The 24699-nt window shown below is 37.4% G+C and overlaps 1 protein-coding gene across 1 annotated transcript in view; it reads right to left on the bottom strand.

The window, feature by feature from the left end:
* GNAI3 (G protein subunit alpha i3) overlaps nucleotides 1-24699 on the bottom strand; it is a 38501-nt gene that overhangs the window by 9487 nt on the left and 4315 nt on the right. The window contains exons 2-5 of the mRNA XM_068540442.1: nucleotides 8376-8418; nucleotides 8119-8260; nucleotides 3678-3835; nucleotides 1383-1511 (exon numbers count right to left, since the gene is read on the bottom strand). Of these exons, the coding sequence (XP_068396543.1) occupies nucleotides 1383-1511; nucleotides 3678-3835; nucleotides 8119-8260; nucleotides 8376-8418 (472 nt within the window). The remainder of the gene's footprint in view (nucleotides 1-1382; nucleotides 1512-3677; nucleotides 3836-8118; nucleotides 8261-8375; nucleotides 8419-24699) is intronic.

The following is a 24699-nucleotide window of genomic DNA, read 5'->3' as shown; positions in this document are numbered from 1 at the left end:
TAAAGTGGGTGCAGCACCTTAATTATATCTGGCTATTGATCCTGACATAAAATGACCAATAGGAATCACCTAACTAAAGATCAATCTATGACATCAACAAAAAAGTTTCCCATACTAAATAAATAAAGGTCATGACATATAATTATGAATGGATTACTAATCTTATAGCACACCAAGAGATATCTCACTCCTACGGTTTCATGGGTGATAATGCATGGAGACTCTGCTATTCTTGTTAAATAAATTCATCAGTACTACGATAAGCAGCTCTTCTATTCTAAAAATATTCAGCTGAACTGCTATTTTCCTGCACCAGGTTTCAAATCTGTTTCAGTGTATTAAGATTTCAAGACCTCAACTAGTATGTAGTAATACCTAAACTCTGTGTGGGTTTTGCGAAACCTATGAAGCAATTTTTTTCAGAGAAAAGAAAATTGAGAGAATCTGAACTAGAAGTTACATTTGCATGCAACAATGCTGAATATCACATTCTACATACAAGCATAATGAAGTAGCTAAAAAGGACATCATATACTGAAGGGGGAAAGTTTACTCCTAATCTCAAAGGTCATAAAAGCAGAAAACAAGAACCAAAAAGACAGTTCTATTATTTACAAAAGACCATTAACACAGAGACAAGCTGAAGCGTATTCTAGAATTACTAGTGCTGATGAGAAAATCCTCTGTATTAGAATACTAGAATCTTCTCTCTCTAAAACAATAATTATTTATATTATATCATACTTCCACAAAATACCTCTATCCCTAGATCAATATTCCATTCTGTACTGTATTAAGAACTAAGTTGTGCATGATACTGTGCACAAATCGGTCAAAGGCCATGACAATATGAGCTTCATTCCAGTAAACTGAGAGAGAAGTGCAATCCAGTAAGAAAGGATTGACACTGGTGAGAAAAGCATTTCTATTTTAATATCAAAATGCCAGAACAAAGCCACATAAACTAAACCAAAACACTAGCTTTCTATCCTTTTAGTATTGTTGTTACCCTTCTAAACAACAAACATTCAATACATGTTTTGGCGATTCCAATAAAAAAGCAGCTGAAAAGAATACAATTAAAAAATAAAATAAAATAAAATAAATTGGTAACCATATTACTACTTTTATTGATATGTAAGTTACAATTTAATTTTGAATTTAAGTTCCTCCAAATGGAAAATATACTTGATGCTATTTGGAGAAAGAAGAAATGTTTGGGCCCCCATTCAGTTTAAACAGTCAAATACTGGCTGATGAATATAATTATAAGTTTCTAAATCAAAGAATATTGCCTACAGAAATTTTACCCTGATTAAGAGATACTAAATAAAGGAAAGATATTTGTGTTTGGCATATCTAGAAAAAGGCTAATGACTTACTTGAAGTACAGGTCTTTGAAAGTGAAATGTGTTTCCACAATGCCTGTGGTCTTCACTCTTGTCCGCAAAACATCTTGCTGAGTTGGAATGTAGTTGGTTTGGGATATTCTATCCAAATCATTTAGGTAACTAAGTAAGTAAAATACACATTTATTTTTACTTAGTGAAGTCAACCATGTGCACAGCAAGTCAACAGACTAAACTAGTTCCTTGCCAAAAGCAGATTCTGAACCTGTCACTAAAGTAGCAGAACAAATCAGATCTTCAGTATCACAGAAAATAATGAGAAAAAAATGAACCTAGCATAGGACAATTAAAGTAGGTTTTATATACACCACACAAAAGTGGTTTTAATTCTACCAAAATTAAACTGTGAAAGCCAATTAAAAACAAACAAACATGGAAATGCTATTCTTAATAAAGATTCCTAAAATTTAATACTAGATCAACTATGCACTGCGCAGTACAAAAACCTAACCAAAACAAAAGCTCTCAGACAGGGGCTTCCCTGGTGGCGCAGTGGTTGAGGGTCCGCCTGCTAACGCGGGGGACACGGGTTCGAGCCCTGGTCTGGGAGGATCCCACATGCCGCGGACCAACTGGGCCCGTGAGCCGCAACTACTGAGCCTGCGCGACTGGAGCCTGTGCCCCGCAACGGGAGGGGCCGCGATAGTGAAAGGCCCGCGCACCGCGATGAAGAGCGGTCCCCGCACCGCGATGAAGAGTGGCCCCCGCTTGCCGCAACTAGAGAAAGCCCTCGCACGAACCGAAGACCCAGCACAGCCAAAAATAAATAAATAAATAAAAATAAAAGTAGCTGTAAAATTTAAAAAAAAAAAAAAAAAGCTCTCAGACATTTAATGGGTCATGTGTATGTTTAAACATTTGCTAGGACATTAGAAAATGCTGTTTGAATTACTAAAATTAAAAAGAACTACTTAGCTCAAGAAGAATGAGTATTTCCTGTTTTCATTCATGAAACAGAAAAGTTACAGGTTGTTTTTTTTTTTAATCTAAGCCAAAAACAAATACCTCCAAAGAAACTTCATTTGTTCAGTGGAATAATTTAAAAACTGCTTTAAAGCTAAACTAAATTCTTCACAATTTCAGGGTTCCCAAAGATTTTTTTTTTTAAGAATCGGTGATACCATAATAAGTGAATTTTTAATGATCTTCTATAAAACTAAGTACCATCATTAATGTTAAGGAATCAGTCAACCTCAGATCAACAATTATGAAAAAAAAACCTCTATAAATCATGTGTGTTCAGGTGTAGTTAGAGGATTCAGAGCTTATTGAATGTATGTTAAAAAAAATTACAATCTAGCTTGATGACTACTGGGAGAATTATTTAAACTACCAATATCTGTAACTGAAAAATATTATTGAGATGGGCAAGAATCCTGAAATGTTTCTAAAGTCAAGTTTTCATTGAAAAAGTAAGCTAAGTTTTTCAAATATCATTTAATTTCCTTTTATAATAATTTGAGCTAGAATAATAGGAAAAGCAGGAAAATATAATATTGGAGAAAATACCTTAACGCTTAGAACTGCCTTCATTTAGTACGGAGATGGATACAAGTAACAAGAACTTACCAAGCCCCCCAAAAGCATGTTAAGAAAAAAACCCACACATTCTGAATATAGGTCTTATAAATAAACACATTGTAAAAGAATCAATATAAGACAACATGTAATAGCTTAACAGAAGTATTAATTATCAATACAAATTCTCTAAAACCATGTAACACTAGAGAATTTCCTTAACAAACAGATGCTTCAACTTCGTCCCAAGACTCAACATTCTCTTTCTATACAAAGTCTACTATTGTGATCTGGCAAAAGATTTATAAGTGGTGACTAGTACCAGAGAAATCCATAGTGCAGCCCAGCCACAGAGAGTTGTATGCATAAAATGGATATCACAATTTTAATTTCCCTTGCTAGCTGGCAATCAATGAAAGCCCTTATGCAGAGGGAACCTACTGAGTTGGAAGAGATCCAGGACTCAGCTGCAATAGATTTCTCTCTTTCACTTGTTTACTATAAATGACCATGGAGCTACTTTCATGATGCAAGTCTCCCATTTACACTCCAAGAGGAAATATTTTTCTCCAAATCATATAAAATGACCAAGGGCTCTATAACCCTAAACTGTAACAATTTTTATAAAGGGATCCTACAGAATTCTAAGAGTGTCTGTTTCTTAAATATTTCCTTAAGAATGGGCACTGAACTTTCACTAGGGTCACCAAGTTACTTTCTGTTTTCATTTCACAGAGAAAAATTACTTACTATGAAGCAGAATCATTGAGCTGATATTCCCTGGATCTGCTGAAGCAAGCCTGCACCCCACCGTCTCGCCATAACCGTTTAATCACTCCTGCTAATTCTGGAGTCATGACTCCTTCTTCCGCACTGCCAGCTAAAACAAATAATTGCCGGGCATCGTCCTGAAGAAAGCAGTTAAAGGAGAGAGACAGATGATTCTCCATTTCTTAAAGAATTGACAAGAGTCTCTTTAACACACACACACAGATATACATTATATGCTATATTACTTAAAAGAGGTATGAAAGAGGCCTTTCCTGGCAGTGCAGTCTGAGAGAATTTACAATGAAGTCTGTCCCCCTTTTCTCTCCACTACAGTTAGAAGTGCAGAGCAGAGTTGAGGAATGATTTCACTCCCACTACCACTTCTTCACACACCACCATCCCCTGAAAAGATCTCTTCTAACTGTCCTACAAATCCCCATCCTGGTTACTCAAGATTTTTTTTAAAAAATAAATTTATTTATTTATTTTTGGCTGCATTGGGTCTTCGTTGCTGCGCACGGGCTTTTCTCTAGCTGTGGCGAGCAGGGGCTACTCTTCGCTGCGATGCGCAGGCTTCTTATTGTGGTGGCTTCTCTTATTGTGGAGCACGGGCTCTAGGCGCATGGGCTTCAGTAGTTGTGGCTTGCGGGCTCTAGAGCACAGGCTCAGTAGTTGTGGGGCACGGGCCCAGCTGCTCCGCGGCATGTGGGATATTCCCGGACCAGGGCTCGAACCCGTGTCTCCTGTATTGGCAGGTGGATTCTCAACCACTGCACCACCAGGGAAGCCCATGATTTTTTTTTTTGACAGAAAAAAACTGATCTGTCTGTGAGACGGGCACATGTAACACATCCCCATTCTGTTAAAGGAAGCCTACGATAAAAATAGAAATGAAAAGACTAGCACATAAGAGGTAAAGTCTAAACACATCAAAGGGAGTAAAACATTAATCAAATTTAAGGAAACTGTTCTCTTTTTCCTTCTTAATCTCAGACAGAGGAACAGGAAGAAGAAGAGACTGAAGCATTTAAGAAGTCTGGAAATCTAGCAGGGGAAATAAACCCCTAAGGGAATAATTCAGTCTCTACGTTCCCCAAAGGTATAATAATCCTCTAAAGGAGAGAGAAAGAAAGGCAGAAGGAGAAAAAGAAAGTAACACAGAGATCTGATCAAAACGTCATGAGTCACAGACATAGCTTTATAAGTGGTTACAGTTTTTAAAACTAAGATATGTGAGAGGTAAAGAGGACAGAAAGGGCTGAGAATTGTGATTGCTTTGCCTTATTCTACCCAGCACTGCTTGTCAGATACTTTATAAAAATAAACATAGTTCTCATGGGATGATTTTCCCACCTCAAATCTAATATTTATCTGCCTCAGGATATTTCCAAATAACCATAAAAATGCAACTACTAAAGAAAAACATATACTGGGTAAAGAAGAAGTAAAGGGGGAAGGGGAGCAATCAATTGTATTATAAATAGTCATTAGGACAATAAACTAGCAAGCAAAAAGCATTTCAGACCACAGGTGAAATTGCAAACAAAAATTCCTAAGACTTGTGTATTCCCAAAACTCATGCATCCACCTAAGCAAAACAAACAAAAACTAACCATAGTGCACTCCAATTAATTTTGCCGAACCCAGGATCTTCAGCCTTAATGGATTTTGCTGAGTAATATTCTCTTCCTTTGAGATCCTTTCCAGTGTTCTTCCTAGTAATACTTTAGACCCAATCATCGCTAAGAAACTTCATCTAATATCTATAGTACCCTCGTCTCTTTTTAGAGAGAAAATTTTCGATAAAGGAACGAATGAGAAAAGCTGAAAAATTACACAAACTGGCAACGTACCCAACAGTGGGCATGTCCTTCTACGCCTATGGAATAGTACGTTATTTAACATTTAATGACTTTATAGTCCCTTGGTTCTGAAATTTGACCTATACTCATGCAGGTATTCAAAACCTCAATAAGTATTGCTTTTTTTTTTTTAAATACCATGATTCTAATTTTAGAAACTTTAAAATAGAAAGAGAGCTACTGCTACGTATTTTTGCTGTCCTGACTTTGTAAAGTTTTAGGACAAAACATTTTTCCCTTACCACTTAACCCCTTCTACAGACCTACTCCTGCTTGCCCATAATAAACCCTCTTTTATAGGTCGATAAAGAGGCCCCTCTTTACAGTGAACTTCATACCTCCACCCTTAAGCAGATATGAAAAAGCAACCTATCCCACACCCAGCTTTATGCTTTTCTATTCACTCTCCAGACAACTGTAAAAGACTAGAGAAGGATAAGAGAGGAGCTATAAATATAAATCCTTACACATGAAAGAGGAAAAGAGAAACTTCAAAAAAAGAGTTGTAGATTAGGATGAGTGAATGCTGGAGGGCTAGGTGATTCAGGAGGCCTGAGAGGAATTAATAATGTCAACTGCATCTGGTGACATGGGAGTGTTAGGACCCAGAGATTAATGATACTGATTTGATAAAAGAGAAATGAAAGGAGGAGGGATACTATGGTGTGAATGTTTGTGTCCCCCCCAAATTCTTATGTTGAAATCCTAATGTCCAAGTGACGGTTTTAGGAAATAGGGCCTCTGGGAGATACTTAGGTCATTAGGGTGGTGCTCTCATGAGTGGGATTAGTGCCCTTATAAAAGAGATCCCAGAGAGATCCCTTCCCCTCCTGCCAAGTGAGGACCCAGCGATAAGTCTGCAACCTGGAAGAGGGCCCTAACCAAACCATGCTGGCACCCAGACCTCAGCTTCCAGCCTTCAGAAGTGTGAGGAATAAATTTCTGTTGTTTATAAGCTACCAAATCTGTGGTACTTTATTACAGCAGCCTGAACAGACTAAGACAGAATATGACAACTACATCTGGTGACAAAGGAATGATAGGACCCAACGATTAATAACAACTAATTTGATAGTGGAAAGAAAGGAAAGGAGGAGGGATGGCCAAGAGACAGAAAGGAGGTCAGACAGAGGGTGAGAAGTAAAAAAGGAGGAAACTAAGAAAATAAGTAAATAACTGAGATGGAGAAAAAGCCAACAAAGAGAGGGAAGAGAATAAATACAGTATTACTAACCAATTATTGGATACAGCAAATACAACAGAGAAACAGAGTTGGGAGATAGGAAGGAATGAGAAAAGGGAGGAAAAAAGTAAGAACACAAGAAAGAGCTGGTAGAAAGAGGGAGGAAAAAGGAAGAAGAAAGCCAGCGGCAAGAGGGGATAGAAGGAATAAGACTAAAATAAGAGTTTGTTTATTCTTGCCTTAGCTATCACATTTTTCCTGCTCAGAGGCTTAGAAAAATAGTCTCTGATTTTTTGTGATATGGAACCCTTTTACAAAAACGTAGAAGTCATGCCCCACACATTCCTCTTCATTTCTTCTTTTGCTCCTCTTCTCGCCAATCATTTTACAACCCTTACTCTAGCTGCCCTTCCTTTATGGCACCTCTAGTCTTCCTAATCTAATACTACCCAATTAGAACCATCCTTCTATTATTTTTCCCTCCAAGAATTTCCTCACTTATTTCCTGAATATTAATTTACATCTGAGAAATTGAGAGTTGCTTAGAAGAGTTCCTAAGCTACTTCACAGACATATAGGCTTTGCCTTTCCAGGCAGTCTCCCCAAGTCACTTCCTTTTATTGCCCATAGCACCTAAGTATGACGCTGAACACAGCTGATGACTCCCTTAGTTCTAGGAAAGCGTTCTATACATTCCCAGCCTTCTCCTGGAATTTAGCTGATGATGATATAAAAAATCCCCCACTTTCATTTTGGCTCTCTCCCCACTGCATCAAACATCCTAATTTATAAACTAGACCTTCAGGGCCCACTAAGTATTATAATCAATCAACACAACTTTTGAATATCTGACATGTGCAAGAATTATACTAGGACGTGGTATAATCCAATTCTATAGCCTATAGTACAACGTAGTATAGGGATATAGTTATTCTTGAATACTGGAAATTTGCCTCTAAAATTGAGACTTAGTGTTCATGTCCTTATCAAGTTTATTCTGTGACACTGATATTTGCCTTTAATCTCTACACCTCAGAAAGCAGAACTCTATATCATGACAACCTCTCTTAGATTATTTCAATTTACTATCATTTACTACTATAAAAGTCAACAGTGCTGTAAAAGAAGCAAGTGAATAAAACAGTTACCACAAAAACCTACAGTATATCCACAGAATCCCATTTCCTAGACTTACCTTTGTGGTAGTAATCTAATACCTCTTAAAGTAGATTGCTAACGTGTCTCAAATGAGCAGACAGTACTTTGCTACATCTTAGCTTGTTGCTTAAATTTATTTCCCTAAAACATGAAGCAAATCGTGCTTAACTGCATCTACTGAAAAAGAGCAAGTAAAGAGGAACTGAGAAACACTTACTGCTCTGGCAGCTTCCCCAAAGTCAATCTTTAGCCGTCCCATGGCTCTTATGATTGCAATGATGGACTGTATAGTATTGCTGTAGACAACTACTTTATATTGTTTACATTCTTCCTCTGAATAGCCATCCTCATGAATGATTCTTTAAAAAGAAGAAAACCACAAATCATTACCATGGACCTAAAATGAAAAGACACTATGGACTTTTATGCATTATGAGTAAATGTAGTTTTACAAAAGACCATGTTCCAACTTACTTCATCTGTTTCACAATGGTGCTTTTACCAGATTCTCCAGCACCTGAAACAAAAGAAAACCAGACTTTGAATTCATCCGTAATCCAGCTCAAAAGTATGAAATCAACATAAGTGATAATTCTAGATTAACAGAAACCACAGGTCCTAGGGAAAACTTTGGTGAGGTTTTCTATCTATCAGGAAAAACTACAAAGCTTCTCCAGTAGAGATTTTACTTTCTTTATATAACACAGCAACCAAATATAATTCACTGAAAGTGTTCCAGGGCCATCTTGATTATCACCTGTGTAACATAGGCACTCTAAAGGAGATATGGCAACATAAACACCTCTAGGAACTCATCCTCTACATCCAGGGTCCCCAAGCCCTGGGCGGCGGACTGACAGCAGTCCTCAGCCTGTTAAGAAACCAGGCCCCACGGCAGGAGGTGAGTGGCGAGCAAGCGAAGCTTCATCTGCCGCTCCCCATTGCTTGCATTACCACCTGAACCATCCCCCTGCCTCCCCTCTGCCTCCCATGGAAAAACTGTCTTCCATGAAACGGGTCTCTGGTGCCAAAAAGGTTGGGGACCGCTGCTCTACATGAAACGTCATGAATGACATAGGCACTGAACACAGGCAAAAATGAAATGATTTTTTTTGGCTTATTCACTTTTATTAATTCCTCTGTCGATATCCATGGACCTAAGAAGCAGCAATCCTCTCAGCCATGAGACTAAAGAGTTCAAAACAGAGGAAGCATTGTCCCTACCACTTTTCCACTGTATACCCCCTCAAGACCACATTTCCCTCCTCAGCCAGCTGGAATCACTTTAACAACCACAAATGTCAGATGGGTCCCCTGAACTCCTTGACATTCCACCTGCACTTCCTTAGTCAACTCATTCTCCCACCGTCCAAGATGCCTATCTGACACCACCTCCTCTCTCTCAAACCTTACAAACCCCTACCCACTCTGACTCTCAGCTAATGATCCTGCTACCCTCTTACTGGAAAAAGTAAAGCACTCTGAAAAAATTATATCATTTTCCCATAACCAAACCCACCAATCTATCTGCACCTCCATTAATCTCTACCTTTATCACTGGATGAACTATCTCTGCCAGCGTCTAAGACTAACCCTGGAGAGAGTTCACAATTGGAGGCTGTGCACTTACCCACCTCATTTTACCTATTCAAGGTCTTGGCTGCTACAATTGTCCCATGTCACTCAAATATCATCAAGTTTTCTCTACCCACTGGGTCACTCTCTTTGCTATACAAACTTGCTATACTATCCATCTTAAAATCAACACAAACACACCCCACTTCCTACCTTTCCTTGACTCCACAAATCCTCCTCTAGCTACCACTCCATTTTCTCTCTTCCTCTTCATAGCAAAACCCCTCTGAGTTGTCTATATACATGTTCTTCAATTCTTTCCCCCAATTCTCTCCTTAACCCACTCCAATCAGGTGTTTGTACACACTACTCTACCCATTTCTCAAAGTCTCCAACAACTTCCATCTTAACAAATCCAATGGTCAATTCTCAGTCCTCATCTTACTCAAACTCTCAAGCAGAATTGGTCCAAGTTGATGACTTCTCTTGAAATATTTTCTTCACTAGGCAAGCTTCTAGACCCAACATCCTACTGGTTTGACTCCTACCCCACTCCTTCTCAGTGTCCTCCCTCCTGTCTCTGAATTCTAAAGGTTGTTATTGCTTCAGAGCTCCTTCATTGGACCTTTTCTCTATCTAAATTCATTCTCTAGGTCATCTCATCTAACCTTATGGTTTTAAACACCACTCATAAACTGATAAGAGTTAACAGCTAGTGAGTACTTCATGCCAGACACTATTCTAAACACTTTACTTGTGTTAACTCATTTAATCCTCACAATAACCCAGTGAGGTAGATATTATTACTATCCCCATTTTATAGACAGATGACAAATTCACTTGTCCACCACTACATAGTCAGTAAGTGGCAAAGCTGAAATTTGAATTCACACAGGTTGGCTCCAAAGTTCTTGTACACTGCGCCTCTGTGCTAATGATTCCCAAATTTAGATCTCTAATCTATACCCTGGCTTCTAACCTTGGCTCCAGACACATATATCTAAATTACTTACCTGATAAATCTTATATTTCTAGTAGACATCTCAAACTTAAAATGCCCAAACTGAGTTACTGCTTCCCCACCCTTACCCTCAAACAAACCCTGCTCCACCATGTATCTCATCTCAGTAAATGACTTCAACATTCACCCAGTTGCTCAGGCCAAAACTGGTAAGTGACATGTAGCTAACATACAGATGGAATGTGGGTGCCAGGACCTATATGTATACTGAATTAGTAGAGCTTAATTTTTAAAAATAAAAATAAATATAGCTCTAACAGTTTCTTCTTGTACCACAATGATCATGAGCATACTGGAAACCATAGGCCTAGATCACTGCAAAAGCTTCCTAAATGATCCAATGCTTTAGACCTCACCTTTCCTATGGTCAGTTTTCCACTCAGTAGCTGGAATGAATTTTGTAAAATGTAAATCAGATCATGTCACAACTCTGTCCCGAAACTCTCCTATGGTGTCCAATTACACTCAAAATAAAATTCATGGGCAATAAGGCCCAATATGCTCTGGCCCCTGTCTACCCCTTTACCCTCAACTCCTATTATTCTCCACTTTGTTGTCTTGCACTTGTCAGACCAGCTGTCTTGTTTTTCCTCCAACATACCAAACTGGTTCTCAATGAGCTAGATCCTGTCTCATGATCTTCACATTTACCATTCTCTCCGCCTGGAATAAGTTTTTACAAGATCTTCTTCACCCAGGTTTCTGCTTCCCTCAGAACAGCCTTCCCTGACTAATCTATCTAAACAGCCCCCACCCAATCACATTCTCTCCCCTTACTCTGTTATATTTTTAAAAGCACATATCACTTCTTCACATTACAGATTTCATCTCCTGTCTTCTCCACAAAATATAAGCTCCATGAACTTTATTTATCTTCGTATTCCCAGGGCCTAGAACTGTGCCTGACATAAATTGGCTACGTAGATAAATATTGATGAACAGATGAATGATTATTGTTCAATAAGCATGATCCTTTATTAATATTTCTCAACTCTATCAACCAAAAATGTTAGTTAAAATAAAGTTCAAATAATTTTATAATTTCAAACATCTACATTTTTAGAGAATCAAAAGGGACATTTATATATGATTTTACCTCTGTTCTTATCACTTAATTGATAATCTGGGTAGCACTAAAACAGCTAATATTCAAGTAGCACACAAAGAACTTCCTAATGATAGTGTGAGAAAGAAGTGATTTCTCCCATGCATATCTAAAAAAAAAACCCTAATGATTCAATTTTGAGGAAGAGAATACAAAAGCATACCACTTACATTTAAAATAGTCTATAACACACAATTCCCAGATTACCCCATGTAAGCAGTAACTACAAAATTAACTACAAAAAGTAGAGATTAATGAAGTAATGTGCACCATTCTTTAATATATTGAAAACAGCATTTCTACCATTGATGTTGGATTATTTTGAGTGAAATAATAAGTTTATTAATCTCAGAATCAATTTCTACCCATCTCATTAAGTTCTACCCTAGGAAGGTGCTGATTTAAAAAAAAAAAAAAATGTTGCTCTATCTCTCTCATGTTTTTCCAAGGCTCCCTGATAAAATGTCAGTTTGTCCTTCTCTTTATTATCACACAACATATATTCACCCAAGTTTTTATTAGGCATCCAATTCTATCTCTTAAAAGAAAGCACCTCTTACTGACCACAGAACTAAACACAGGATTTGTTTCAGTGGGTGTTCCATAGCATTTCATACAAATAAAGAATGAATTGCTTTATACCAAGCCTTTGACCCATTCAGCTTCTAGATCACCATGAAAAGTGCCACCATCTTACCTTCCTTCCAGGTACGAAATCTAAGAGTCATCTGGAACCCACTCACTCTTCTCTCCTTACATCAAGCTGTAACAAAATCTTCTTCTTGTGCATTTCTCAAATTAATCCTTTCTACTCCTCACACATCTGAGCCTGACGTATACCTACTGGATGTTACTGCTGCAATCTTCTCAAACTTCTAGCTCAAAGCCCCTCTTCCCTCTCATCATCTCCAAATGGCACTATTAAAAAACATCAGGGCTTCCCTGGTGGCGCAGTGGTTGGGAGTCTGCCTGTCAATGCAGGGGACACAGGTTCGAGCCCTGGTCCGGGAAGATCCCACATGCCACGGAGCAACTGAGCCCATGTGCCACAACTACTGAGCTGTGCTCTAGAGCCCACGAGCCACAACTACTGAGCCCATGTGCCACAACTACTGAAGCCCGCATGCCTAGAGCCCGTGCTCCGCAACAAGAGAAGCCACCACCATGAGAAGCCCACGCATCCCAATGAAGAGTAACCCCCACTCGCCACAACTAGAGAAAGCCCCCACGCAACGAAGACCCAATGCAGCCAAAAATAAATAAATTTTAAAAAAAAAAACATCAGTTTATCTAATAATTCTCCAAATTCTTCCAACATTTTCTATAACCCTTTCTTATTAGGTCTGAACTCTTTATTTTTACCTCAGTCCTCTGTGCTCCACTGCTTCAGTAGTATGTTCTCTCTCTAATAACTTCTCACTCTTAGGCTTTCCCCAAACTGCTTCCCTTGTCTCACCTTCCTTCCCCAATACACATGTGGTGTTTGAAACTTCCTAATTTTATGTACATCTTTTTACGTATCTTCCTTCAAAATTCAACACAAGTTTAAGGAGAGATTTATTTGCCCATCTTCAATCTTCAATAATAAGGATATAAAGAATGGGATAGACATAAAGGAATTGCAAAGACAGACTCTATGGCTTGAAGAGGAAGGAACTGAAGATGATTTTGTAGGCAGAAGGGGTGGAACTGGGCAGGCGATAGGACATATAGGGAAGAAAAGTCTGAAAGGCTCCAGAGACAGGAGGGAATGGGATCAGTTCGACTTAAAAGATTTATCCTTAAAACGATATGTATCTAAAGGACATCCAATATAAATAGGAAAAAAGGATGAGAGCTAAAGCTACAGAGATTTTTGAGAGAAAAGGAAGACAAGTAGCTAAGTTAGATGGTCTTGTTCTCAACAAAAGAAACAAGGCAATCTGCAGAGAATAAAGGAATGGAATTAATTTAGAAAATCATGTTATAAACAGTCAAACAGAACAAGAAAGAAATGTGTGTACAGGTTAGCACACAGAATCACCAACACTGTTAGACAAAAAACAATTTACCAGTATATATTCTACTGTAGAATCACTGTATTTACCTAAATATACTCTAAATTTTATTTTTAAGGAGCTCCTTGAGAGCAGGTACCATATCACAGGCCCACCTATTTCTTTCCATAACATATACTACATTATGAATGTGAAAAATAAGAAATGGTGATGATTTCTTTGCAAGATTTTTTTAAGGCCAGTGAATTGCTAGTATAAATTATTATATATGAGTAAACACATTCAGCTCACATACACACTGATTTTTAAAATTTACCCTGAAAGATGGCTGACACTCAAAAACACAGTGTCACCTGATGCCTCCTCTTTTTTCTCTCATTTTGACTAAAAGAAAACTTAAAGCCAGCCCAAAGAAGGTACATGAGTATATTACGCTCTTTCATATTTCTGTGCCATCAGGCATAATGAATTTCCTCATCTGTAAAACAGGGGTCAATAGAAGATTCTTAGAACAGTACCTAACACATACTAGGTATTCAGTAAATGTTAACCAGCCATTATTTGTGAATGCTGTTTTCTCTGTTCCAAGTACCACCAAGTAATGTTAAGGCCCAAAGTGTTTAATTTAATAAAAACTCCTTGGATACTGATGTTGGTTCAAAACCGCAGTAGAAATGGTATAACTACTTAGCTGCTCTCTCACAATAACAATACCGTGGCTAGAACCTGGATTCACACACTTAGTCAGCAACTTATAACCTAAAAGCTACAGTAAACTACATCAAAGCATTAGTCATTTTCTCTGCCCCACCCTGAAGAACAAAAACACTTTCTTCCTTAAATCTATTTTCAGCCCTAGATACTCCTGTCTGCTACCTCTTCTCCCATATTTCTCACCCATCTGTACCTCTGCAGCTTTTCCTTTAAGTTTGCCCACAGGTCTCTGCACCACTACCTCATGTACTAGTAGTTATTCCAGTGGCACCTGAAACACCTCCTTTTCCTTTTAAATACTTGTTTCTGTAGAGAAGTCATGAAACTTCTGAAAGACCAGGATTATAACTACAGCACACCCCCTTTTCTAGAAGTCTCACAGCCCCCAATATGCCACTATTTTTGGATAACCCTCTAGCCAGTGCTAGACAAACACATGCTCATGGTCTCTCTACAGGCCTGCATAATCAGATATATGGGAACATATGACTGCAATAAGCATAGACCAGCCTCTCTCCCACAGCAGATTGAAAGCTTTGTCAGTAACTTTGATTTTTCTTTCTAACTTATTTTCACCTTTCATTTACAAATGAAAAAAAGCACTTACGGATACCATGTAGGAACAAACTCTATGGAAGAGGAGACTTTGGTCCTAGCTCTGCCATGACTAGCTTGTGACCCTGGGCAAGTCACCTAATTTAATGCCAGTCTCCTTACACATAAAATGTGAAGGACTTTGGCTTAGATGTGCTTTATGGCCGCATTCTAATATTCGATGATTATAATTATTATAATGTTAAAGGCAGACTAAATCTCTAATTCTGACACACAGAGGCTTCAAATCAAACCATGGATCCACATCTTCCTATTAACCCAACAATCCACAATACTACCATAGTACAGTGATCAGCATGTTCTTCAATTATGCACTACTGATCAAGAAGGGACAAAGAGCAGAAAGAATTAAAGAGTGTAGCAACAGTAAGGAAGTAAGAGTTGTCTGGCAGCCAAGGTCCTATATTCATGCTCAAGGATATTCTATATACAGTCTTAAACTAGCAGAACATTCAAGTTAGATTGCTATTCTTAAAAAAAAAAATGTGAATATCTAAAACTAAAGATCACAGGAGCACAGTTCCTGCTATTTCCAAAAATAAGATTACCTTTTGTTCCCACTGATTCCTTTCTATTGAGGTAAAAGTAGCTAAAATAATAAAAACTCAGATTAAGGTAAAAAATGACATTGCATCCAAAATGCTTTTCAAGGTACCATACTTAACACAAAAACCAGTTTCCAGCTTCCTAATTAAGTAAAAGAAATGGTTAGCAAAATTACAGATGGGAAAAATGTCACAGAGCAAACAAAAATTGTTATTCAGCCTTTAAAACACACACACACACACACACATATCTTGCATTGCCTGGCATTGCTAGACAATGAGACTTCAAATACAAATAAGTTTAGGAATTTATGGTCTCGTGGGAGAAGTTAGATATATTTTTCTTGTGAAATTAGCAAGTTTCCTTAACCTAAAATAACAGAATAATTTTTTCACCCAGCCCACTGTCCCTCTAAGCATCCAAGCCTCTGCATTTAAACATTTTTGAAAACCCTATTCAACTCAAACTTCAATCTTTGCTGAAGCCTCCCCCATTCCCTCTGAACACAATTAATACTCCCGCTCTGTTGGCTGGCACAGATTATTCCCTTTCAGCATCAGTCCCATAGGTTAATTTCCAAAATCAAGTCCCAAACTGTCCTTCCCGGTCACCTTACCTCATTTTATCTCTAGCCAGCTCTGGCTACTCAAAAATAAAAAAAATTTTTTGACTCTCTTTCCAGCTCCTAATCTCATAAACTGCTAATGGGTTTTCTTGATTTTGATTAAAATGGTAACAAAACTCTTTTTGGTACAACCTGAAAACCCTTCCACATCTATGTAATTCTCCCTCAAGGTGACTGACCAGATTCAACCTGATCCTACAGGCTAATGTCAAACACCACAACACTAATACTTGGTCAAATTATTTTAATTATTTGGGTTGGTGCCTACTTAGTATTCCACTAGTCCTAAGCTCAAAAGCACACTCCTCGAAAGCACAAAACAGTGTCTACTTTTTGTGCCTCTACCCCCAATCTAGAGCACAGTCTAGGACAGAGCAGACACATTAATAACTGTGGGATGAATGGCTTGAGTTTCTATGAGATCCAGTGGTTGCCTAATTACATTTCGCAAATGCCAGCTGCAATAGATAGAATTTTCGATATAGGCAGTTAACAGAAACAGAAGATTTCCATTCCTCTGCTATCTTTAGTCAGCCCCACACCCATTCCTGGTTATGCCTTCAACTCTCACCTCACAACTATACTTGACAATAAATTTGGACTCACTCACAAGCCTCCTGTTCTCCCTATTCCCCTCTAAACCTTACTCTCAAAACCCAGTCCCAGCTCCCTTGTGCCCACCATCTGCTTCAGTGAAATTAACTGCTATGAATCTGTCCTGCCCACTCTGTATCCTAATACCTGAAGGAGTGCAAGAAACACTGTGAGTGCTCATTAAATATTTGTTCAGTGAATGAATGAATATCTTAATAAAAGATAGCAGTGAGTTGTGACTGGGACAAAGATAATGGGTCTCTTCTCTGAAAAAGATTTTTCTAGGAAGCAATCACATACCAATCACCAAAGAGGCTTAAAATGCATTAAGAAATTTTTGATAAAACTTAATTGATATATTAGAGTATCTGCCTGCCCATAACCCCTTCTGGAGAAATTCCTATTTCATTTGCAGGGCAGGTGGCCTACAGGATCTGGGCCATGCCCCTCTCTATGGCTGGATAATGAGTAAGTACCTGACACAGGAGTCACCCAGTACAGGCGGACAGAGGGCTTACACCCTGTGTGATCTAGCTCCAAAAGATGAGTAGGACCAGCCAGATTTTCTGAGGAATCTGCACTGGAAGATACAGAAAAAGTCATCCTAAACTACAAAGTCACAATGTGTGAAAACCTAGGTTACCATTATAGAGCTTCATGCATATCAATACTATAAAGGAAAGAATTCAGAGGAAGTTGATCTGGAGAGAAAACAGAATAGACAAATGCACAGAGAGACTTAGAGATGTCATGAGAGAAGAGAGTCCATACAAAAGAAGAGATAGAAAATGAGTGAGGAAAGAGACCAAGGAGAACAAGTAAAGACAAGAAAGTAAAAAGAGGCAGAAATAGTGAATAATGAAGACAGTGAGAAAGAAACAGAAGAAAGGCAGAGAAAATAGCCTGGCCAATGCCAGAGCTGCCTCAGTTTCTGTGGCCTGATTCTTCAGGTCTTCCTTCATTCTCATAAAACCTATCTCTATTCTAACAATAATTCCCCTCTCCAAGTCTTTGAGCTAGTTTGAATGAGTTTTCTATTCCTTGTGACCAAACAAAACAAAACAAAAACAAAAACCACCTTGAATGGAACTGGCTTTAAGTTAATTAGAATCAATTACCCCTTTTTCAGCCTTTAAAACTTTTTAAGTTGTTTCAATTAAATACTGAATACAAAAAGGGATATTTATGACACGTGTGTGACAAAACAAACATCTGTGTACCTATCACCCAATATAAAAAATTAAACATTACCAGTTATCTCTGAAGTCACCTATGTGTTCCTCCCCAATATCAATTACTTTTTCATTAAATATTTCCAGAGGGTGAATATGCAATAAGGGAGGGGGAGAAATTTTTTTAACTCCGTAACAACCAAAATATGTCCGGCTTACACAGTAGTGTGTCATTTATTCAGTTTCACATCTTTCACGGACATGATCCTATCATTTTACAAGCCTTATAAACCATAAAGTAGAAAGCTAATAGCCATTTTAACATTCATAAATCACCTAAGGAAAATGTTGGTTTGATTAAACGGGAAAAAAAAAAGAGGCAGCTCACTCAGCCAAGCAGCTCTCCTCAAAATCTTTTCACTTGAGAATATGAACAAGGTAACTCGAGTGTTGCTAAGGATCATGTGTTCTCTTTGGGCAACTGGCCAATTTAGAAGGAGAAGAGGGGTTTCTTCCTCACTTTTGTGGAATATAGAAAGAATGCTTAAGGGATCAATCACCTGTGAGCAAGAAGGGGGATCATCCTCTGGTTCCCGCAATGTTCTAATTTTGGCTTCTGGTGAGTAACTTTCCCTTTACTTCTTTGAAAGCAGAGCAACAAAATGTCACTATGGTGCTAATGCTAAATTACATGGTATGTACATATGACCTGACTGAAAACTTTTTGAATAGGTACATTTCTTACTAGCTCTGCCTCAAAATTCTGTGAGATAAAAATATAAAATATACATTTAACCCACACAAATAATTCATATGTAGTGGAGATGTCCTACAAAGTTAACTGCAATGTTAAATCCATTCATCAAATTTTTACATTTAAAAATATTAAAATCATATCCCTATCTAAGTCTCAAACACTGACAGCAGCATACAGCACTTTTCTACATGCCTGTTTAATTGAATGTAAATTAATACCAACTTTAAAAATTCACCAATAACAAAATATTATAAATTCAGTTGCCTACAATTTCAACTCAGTTTCAATTCAAATTCAGTTCCACATCCCTAAGGATGCCTACAATTTCAATTTCCTTTACCATATAAATGCTCACCAATGTTGTAAGTCAAAACCCAAATGGAATTTGGAATGGCAAATGGTAGTGGAATGGCAAAAAAGGCAGGTAATAAGAGGGAGGAGAACGCAAAGTCTCTAGATGGCTTCCCCAAATTATATCTATATTTATCTTTATCTATCTATAATAAAATGTGGCTTTTTAAAAATACAGCTACTAAAAATTCAAATCAATACTTTCCAAATCCATTGCATACCTTTCCAGCCTTACCTCCTACACTCCTCCCGCGCCAACCCTTTATTCCAGGGCAAATCTATTTGCTCACTCATATTTCTGAGTCTTTGTACATACGATTCCCTCTGTCTGGATGTGCTTCTCTCCAGTCTCTGCCTTAAGAGTTCCTATTTATCGCTCGAGGTCCATCTCAAATATCACCTCCTCTGGGAGGACTTCCCTGATATGTCTCTTCCTCCTCTTCCTCCTTCCAAAACTGGCTACTCTTTCTGTAACCACATTCCATTACCATTGTTTACTTGTATAGCTCCACGAATTGAACTGCTTAAAAGTTTTGTCTATTTCTCATTTATACCTCCAGGCTAGGAAAGTACCTGTGTACATATAAGACAACCAGAGATACCTAATCATAAATAAGTCAATTAATGAGCCTCCTTCTGAACACTGAAAACCAAAAAGCTTAATAAAAAGTGGCTTTGACTAAATGCAATGCAGTGTCCTGGATTAGATCCCGGAGCAGAAAAAGAACATTAATGGAAAAACTGCTGAAATTCAAATAAAGTGTGAAATTTAGTTAACATTAATGCACCAATATTAATCTCTTAATACTGACAAATACACCACAGCTATGTAACACATCAACACTAAGGGAAATCAGGTGAACAGTATACAGGAACTCCATGTATTATTTTTGCAGCTTTCCTACATATCTAAAATTATTCCAAAACAAAAAGCTTACTAAAAAACTTTTAAGTAGTCTAGAAAAAGTTGAAAGAACTACAAATACCAATGAGAACATGAATGTGGATTTTAACTGCAACCATAATAACAAAAATAAAAGAATAAGAAATACACTTCTCTTCTTAGAAGTAGAGAAAGGAAGGAAATTATTTTTAATAATCTGAAATGAACCAAAATATGTCAGGATTTATTAATGTTGCAAAATGGTGAAAAGATTTACATCATTAAACTGAAGTAGTTCAATTTTTATTTTCAGAAATACATAACTCAATATTGAAATAACCTGCTTAGAAAAGTTAAGACTGTGCTATCATATCCCATACATCAGAACTACATTATCTACATAAATCATTATAGTATTTATATCATTACTTCAAACAGAGCCCTGTTTTGAAGTTAATGATTCCCATGTTCTAACTGCAGGAGATAGAGGGGGAAATGTTCTATTAAAGGTATCTCATTCTAAAACAATCCTCCTATAATTTATAGTAATTTGTAAAATATAACTTCCAAGGTCCTGGGCAAAATTCATTTCCACATTAGCTCAAGAGCAGTGACTAAAGAGGAGTTTTGCTGTTTCTCAACTGATTTTAAAATATTTTAAACTTAATGATTCTAAAATCATACTGGTAAGTTCCAAGATCATATCATAATATACAACATTATCCATTAAATAAAAACATAAAAACTAGGGATATCAATACATGGCTAAAACAGAAATCCAAATACAATGTAACATTTTTGTTAGTTCTTAGAATTCAATGGAATACTATTTTAGTTTTCAAATCCAACTTGAAAGGATAAACGAAATTTTGAGTATTTGACCCAGTGTAAATAGGTTGCACAATCAACCACTACAGGAAGATTAATTACAATATGACAAGAATCCAGCTACCTTGCTAATTTTAAAGAGGTCTGATTTAAATGGTCCCTAAATCACCAGTGTAATAAGTGTTAACAGCAGGCCACATGAATAAAAGCAGGAGATACAAGAACAATTTAAATATACAAATAGTGTAAAACCCTGGTGAGAGATGCCTGACATGCCAGCTGTAGATTTACATGAGCAGCTAGAAAAAATTTAGAATACTATCTACTTTTAAGTTAAGCAACGAAAACTTTTTGAGATGTAAAATAATAACATCATCCAAAAAACTAAGACTTTTGTATGAATGTTAAAACATTTACCCATTCGAGAATTAGACTGGTGACTATAGCAGCAAAATAGTAATGGAACAATGGATACAATAACATCTCAGCTAATCCTTAACAGTCTTAAATTTTAAGTATCTTCCAAGTCTAACTTAGAAATCAAAGGAAATTCATGTCTAAAGACTATATCCGGGGAACTTAGATCCTGCAAGCCATGCGGCGCAGCCAAAAAGGAAAAGGAAGAAAAAAAAAAAAAAAAAAGACTATAACCTCCTGAAAATTGTTTCTAAGATCACCTAGGCCATTATTCAGGTACAAGTCAAACAAATTTGGTCTTTTTGGTATCTTTTGTTTGCTTGGTTCTTAACAGATATGTTCATTTCTGTTACCACTTAATAGCAAAACATCGAAAATAGTATATTTCATTTACATACAGCATTGCACCAAAACTAGAACAATTAAACAGTGATCCTAACACAATGTTATTCAGTTCAAGCAGCCTGAATTACAGAAACGATATACGTGATTGCCAAGGAGGTAAAAGGATAGCCTGGATAGATAAAGGCCTAAAGATAACTCTAACTTGCTCAGCACTGATAAAGAATTGTACCAAAATGAAGATAATTAAAATTGGTGGAGAAATCAAATACTAGAAGAACTTCTTTATATTCTCTTGAACATTTACATATGGGTACTTCGTGAATTTATGTCTTTCAGGTTTTTAACTTCAGTTTTTAACTATCTTCCTAAACAGGTTTATTAAGTTAAACTACTTTCAATCAAACTCAAGAACAAGAGAAATAATAACACAAGAATAGCCCTCTTTATAACTTGCTAAAATATTCCATCTAGTTGATAACATTAACTTCACAGACAAGGGACCCCTGAGGTCAGACCTCATTGTACAGAAAAAGGAAAATGAAGCTCAGAAATTAGGACTGCTCTCCCAGTTTTCAGTCTCTGCTCTTTGCCCTACATTACATGGTATCTCCTATTTCTGAACTGAGTTACTAGTTCAAATAGATGGATTTTATTAGTGCTAGTCTACTGTATTCTGTTGACTACAAAACAAATTTTAAAACAAATTTCAGTAATCTGAACAAATTTAGTGTCCACTGCTCTAGACAATTCTTATGAGACCCACGTTTAAATTTTTTGGTCTTTACTGCTAATATTCTAGCTCTTGACTACTTAAAGCATCTCTTCCTCTCCATTTCCCCCGACAAGCCCCACCCCGCAATAAAACAAAACTAAACAGGAGAAGACACAGCATGGATAACTAAAAGCTACGAGCAATCTCTTTGCCAAATGTTTTTACCTACTCCCTAACAAAAACCTCTAAGCAAGGTTATTAACAAGGAGCAAAATGGTCCATTTTACCTCTTCCCTTAGCTCTGGACAATTTTCTGGTGCTCATAAAAATAATAGGGCGGAAAATTAACCGGAAAAAAGCAGGGACAATGAAGCATAGACACTGAACTGATTATATGCATTTAAGAAAATTAATTCCTGAATTAAAATCAAAGGTAATTAAAATCAGGTGACATTAACTATTCTGAGTTGGATGCATTGATAATGGGAGTTTAAAATCCTGCACCTACCTCAAGTTGAATTTAATTACATCTCCCAACCATACAAAATGACAACTTAATATTGAGAATTAGCAGGCATGCTCTTGTGAATTAAAGAAAAACTAAAGCAATGATATGTTTAGTTCTTCAATATTTCCATCTCATTCCATTATTTTCAACTTATATTCAGTGAGTGTCTACTAGGTGGTAGGCACTGTCATCTATTAAACATTAACTTTCTAGCCACGCCTTTTTAATTGAGAACTTGACCCACCTAGTCCCTGAAAGGGTCAGCCTTATGAAACTCATGATACCCCACAGCCCTGCCATATTCCCACCAGAGATGACTAGACTGCAGTAGGCACCTGACAAGGATGGGCCAATCTGATATTCTTTCCCAGGAACCTGGAATGCGAATCCTGGGAACCTGAGTCAGATGACATGAAGTGCCTGAACTACCAGGTTAGGCAGTGTGAGAGCCAGAGGTATGAGAGTAAGTCAAAGTTGAAGACTGGGGGAAGGGGAGTAGGGGCAAAGAAGTCCTGTGAGCAGAGAAAGCTGTTCTGAAGAGGTGACTTACCAACAAAGCAGAGCAAGTGACCAGTCTACTCTAGGAGAAATGGGGGGAGGGGACATGTATTACATTCCATGTGCATGCAACCTGGTTGTATTGCATTTCTTATCTATCCTTGTCTGATCCCTATGAAGGCGCCTACTGTGTCCTTTCAACAAAGCCTTCCTTGACTGGAAGAAGTATGAATTTCAATTCCTTTCAGGCAAAACACCTTAGCATTATCTTAGGTGCTGCAGCAGATATAAAGATAAGAAATACCTAGTTCTCTTGGCCCTCAAGGACCATATATAGTTAGGAGCTACTAAGTATACAAATAACCATAATATATGGTAAACAGTAAGCATAAAAAGTACTATGAGATTTCAAAAAGAGGAACAGATCATATCCAATTCAGAACATCAAAAAGGTTTCATGGAGGAAAGGGAACTAAAATAGAAATAATAATAGATGGACCTTGGGATATATTTTAAATGTATTTACTAAGAAAAATAAAATGTCAGAATCCTAAGTCAGTCAACAACAAAAAAATTAATTTTACTGGCCCATGAAATACAAAAATCTGGTGACAACTGAGTCATAAAACTTGGCAACTGACTGGTTATATGGATGAGAGCAAGCCAGGAGTTAAAAAAACGAGTTCAGTTTTCAGTGTAGATGATTTTGAGAATGACAATGCCGGAACAGAAAAGTTCACAACAGGTGGATTTCAGGGAGAGAAGTGAGGAGGGGAGGCAAGTTCTGTACTGGATATATTGACTTGAGGCAAGTGTCACTGGGGGAACTGGAGAAAGGGGAGCCATCTCAAGCACAGAACACAGTTTTCTCAAAAATTCCAAGGAAAAAACTTTTAGAGAAAAGACATAAAAGACTTTTCACAACGTCTAGGTTTTTTCTTTTTCATTCTGAATGTTCCATTTTTGCCCAGCTACTGATTTTCCTGGTCCAAAGATGAGGGACTTTAAGGAGGTTAGGCAGTACCATGGAAGAAGAACTTGATGAAAAATATGGCTCTTCTCTCCAGAAAAACACATGTAACCACAAATTTTGCTAAAAATTTTAGAAAGTTCATGGGTCTTCTGAAGCCCTAAGGGGTACATACACCCCAGGTTGTTGTTTTTTTTTTTAAAAAAAAGGCATGATGTGGAAGAAACTGTGAAAGAAGAGACAGGGTTCAGAAAAAAGAGGACATATCTGTAGAGACTCAGCCACTCCCTTTTCCTTTCCAAGCAACTAGAGGATGAAGCAGCTCAGCACCACGGGGGAGGGATAAAGAGCACAGTGCTTGAGGTTCTACCTAACTTCTCTAAGAACGAACTACTTTTATCAGAGACCACTGCTCCAAAACTAAAAGACTTTTTGTAATAGTGCAAATACATTCAATAGGCTAAAATTTTTAAAGAAACACAGTTGCAGCCCTGATTAAAAAGTTACATGTCCTGTCAAATCTACTAAGTACTAAGCACCCAACTCTATGGTCATCCCTGTACTT

The sequence above is a fragment of the Eschrichtius robustus genome, chromosome 3 (assembly GCF_028021215.1).
Source record: "Eschrichtius robustus isolate mEscRob2 chromosome 3, mEscRob2.pri, whole genome shotgun sequence".
Lineage (NCBI taxonomy): Eukaryota > Metazoa > Chordata > Mammalia > Artiodactyla > Eschrichtiidae > Eschrichtius > Eschrichtius robustus.
The sequence above is the reverse complement of the archived record's forward strand: the minus strand, read 5'-3'. Positions and strand labels throughout refer to the sequence as shown.